Below are 1,134 nucleotides of genomic sequence, written 5' to 3'. Positions count from 1 at the left end.
GTCTCGCTGTTGACCTGAAGATGAAATTATGCTGTTGTCATATCTGATCTTTATTGCTAGGCATGTGGTAAATTTAGATAATCTGGCAAGTACAGTTTTGCAGGGTGGATCTTTCCATGAAGCTCTTTGATATTAACTTGATTCTTGCTGAATATTTCTCTTAATCAAGATAGTGAGTAGGCTTCCAAATTTCCAAGTAATCCAAGTTCCTAAATATCTGCAGAACTTCTTGAGTCCTAAATTAAAAACAAGGTACCAGAGGAAGGCAGAGGCTAAGCTTTTGGGTAAACTGACCAGAAATTGCGGGTGTGAAATCTTCTTTTAATTGAACTTTCTGTTGAACTCAGAGATTTGGGTTCTTTAAACATGTTTTCATGAATAAATGTAATGGGAATGAAAGCATAACCATGTTTATTCGAGTTTGAGGAATGCTTCCTTTTCAGGCAGTAAAATGCTCTTTCTTATCCTGTCTGTCTTAGATTATAGCAAAATGGATATATCAAATCCTCCCACTTCCAAATGTATCACTTACTGGAAAAGAAAAGTTAAATCTGAATACATGCGACTTCGACAACTTAAACGGCTTCAGGCAAACATGGGTGCAAAGGTAAAAAATAATTTTCAAGCGAAAGGTTTTATATTTGAATATATTGACCCAATGTGAAAGGTTTGGATTTTTTTTTTTTTTTAACTCTTCTCTTGAAATCCTAACAACTTTTTTCTTGGCTCTGCTAGGCTCTGTATGTAGCAAATTTTGCAAAGGTTCAAGAAAAAACCCAGATCCTCAATGAAGAATGGAAGAAGCTTCGTGTTCAACCGGTCCAGTTGATGAAGCCTGTGAGTGGGCATCCTTTTCTCAAAAAGGTACTTCCGGATGTCTAAGCTCAGCCTTCCTCTCTTCTTTGGATTTGGATTTGTGGTTAGAAAATGAGTAAGGATAATGGATACAGCTATTAATGGATACAGTCAACATTGAATAAGTAGGATGGTAAATCTGTAGCTGAAAGAACTTTTTTTACCTATTGATCTCAGTTAATGAGCATAATCATGAGGGTTTCATAGAAAAACGAGACATCGACTGTCTACTTTCCTGGGCTCTGTGTCCAGGCTTCGAAGCAACCTTTTTTTTTTTTT

The 1,134-nt window shown here is 36.3% G+C and overlaps 1 protein-coding gene across 1 annotated transcript; it reads left to right on the top strand.

Annotated features, from left to right (window-relative positions):
- The first annotated feature begins 455 nt into the window (after nt 1-455).
- On the top strand, nt 456-925 carry LOC109378900 (histone-lysine N-methyltransferase EZH1-like). Its single transcript, XM_019635156.1, has 2 exons — nt 456-607; nt 736-925. Exons 1-2 carry the CDS (start codon nt 491-493, stop codon nt 880-882), a joined length of 264 nt encoding a protein of 87 aa, XP_019490701.1. The 5' UTR covers nt 456-490; the 3' UTR covers nt 883-925.
- The last annotated feature ends 209 nt before the right edge of the window (nt 926-1,134 follow it).

This window comes from Hipposideros armiger, unplaced genomic scaffold, assembly GCF_001890085.2.
Source record: "Hipposideros armiger isolate ML-2016 unplaced genomic scaffold, ASM189008v1 scaffold_6826, whole genome shotgun sequence".
Lineage (NCBI taxonomy): Eukaryota > Metazoa > Chordata > Mammalia > Chiroptera > Hipposideridae > Hipposideros > Hipposideros armiger.
Note: the sequence above shows the minus strand (reverse complement) of the source record. Positions and strands in the feature narration are given on the sequence as shown.

Excerpts from the sequence above, each read along its gene's own strand:
- LOC109378900 (XM_019635156.1), top strand. The coding sequence starts at position 491 with ATGGATATATCAAATCCTCCCACTTCCAAATGTATCACTTACTGGAAA. Across the intron at positions 608-735 it reads AGGCAAACATGGGTGCAAAG|GCTCTGTATGTAGCAAATTT; the intron begins GTAAAAAATAAT and ends TGGCTCTGCTAG.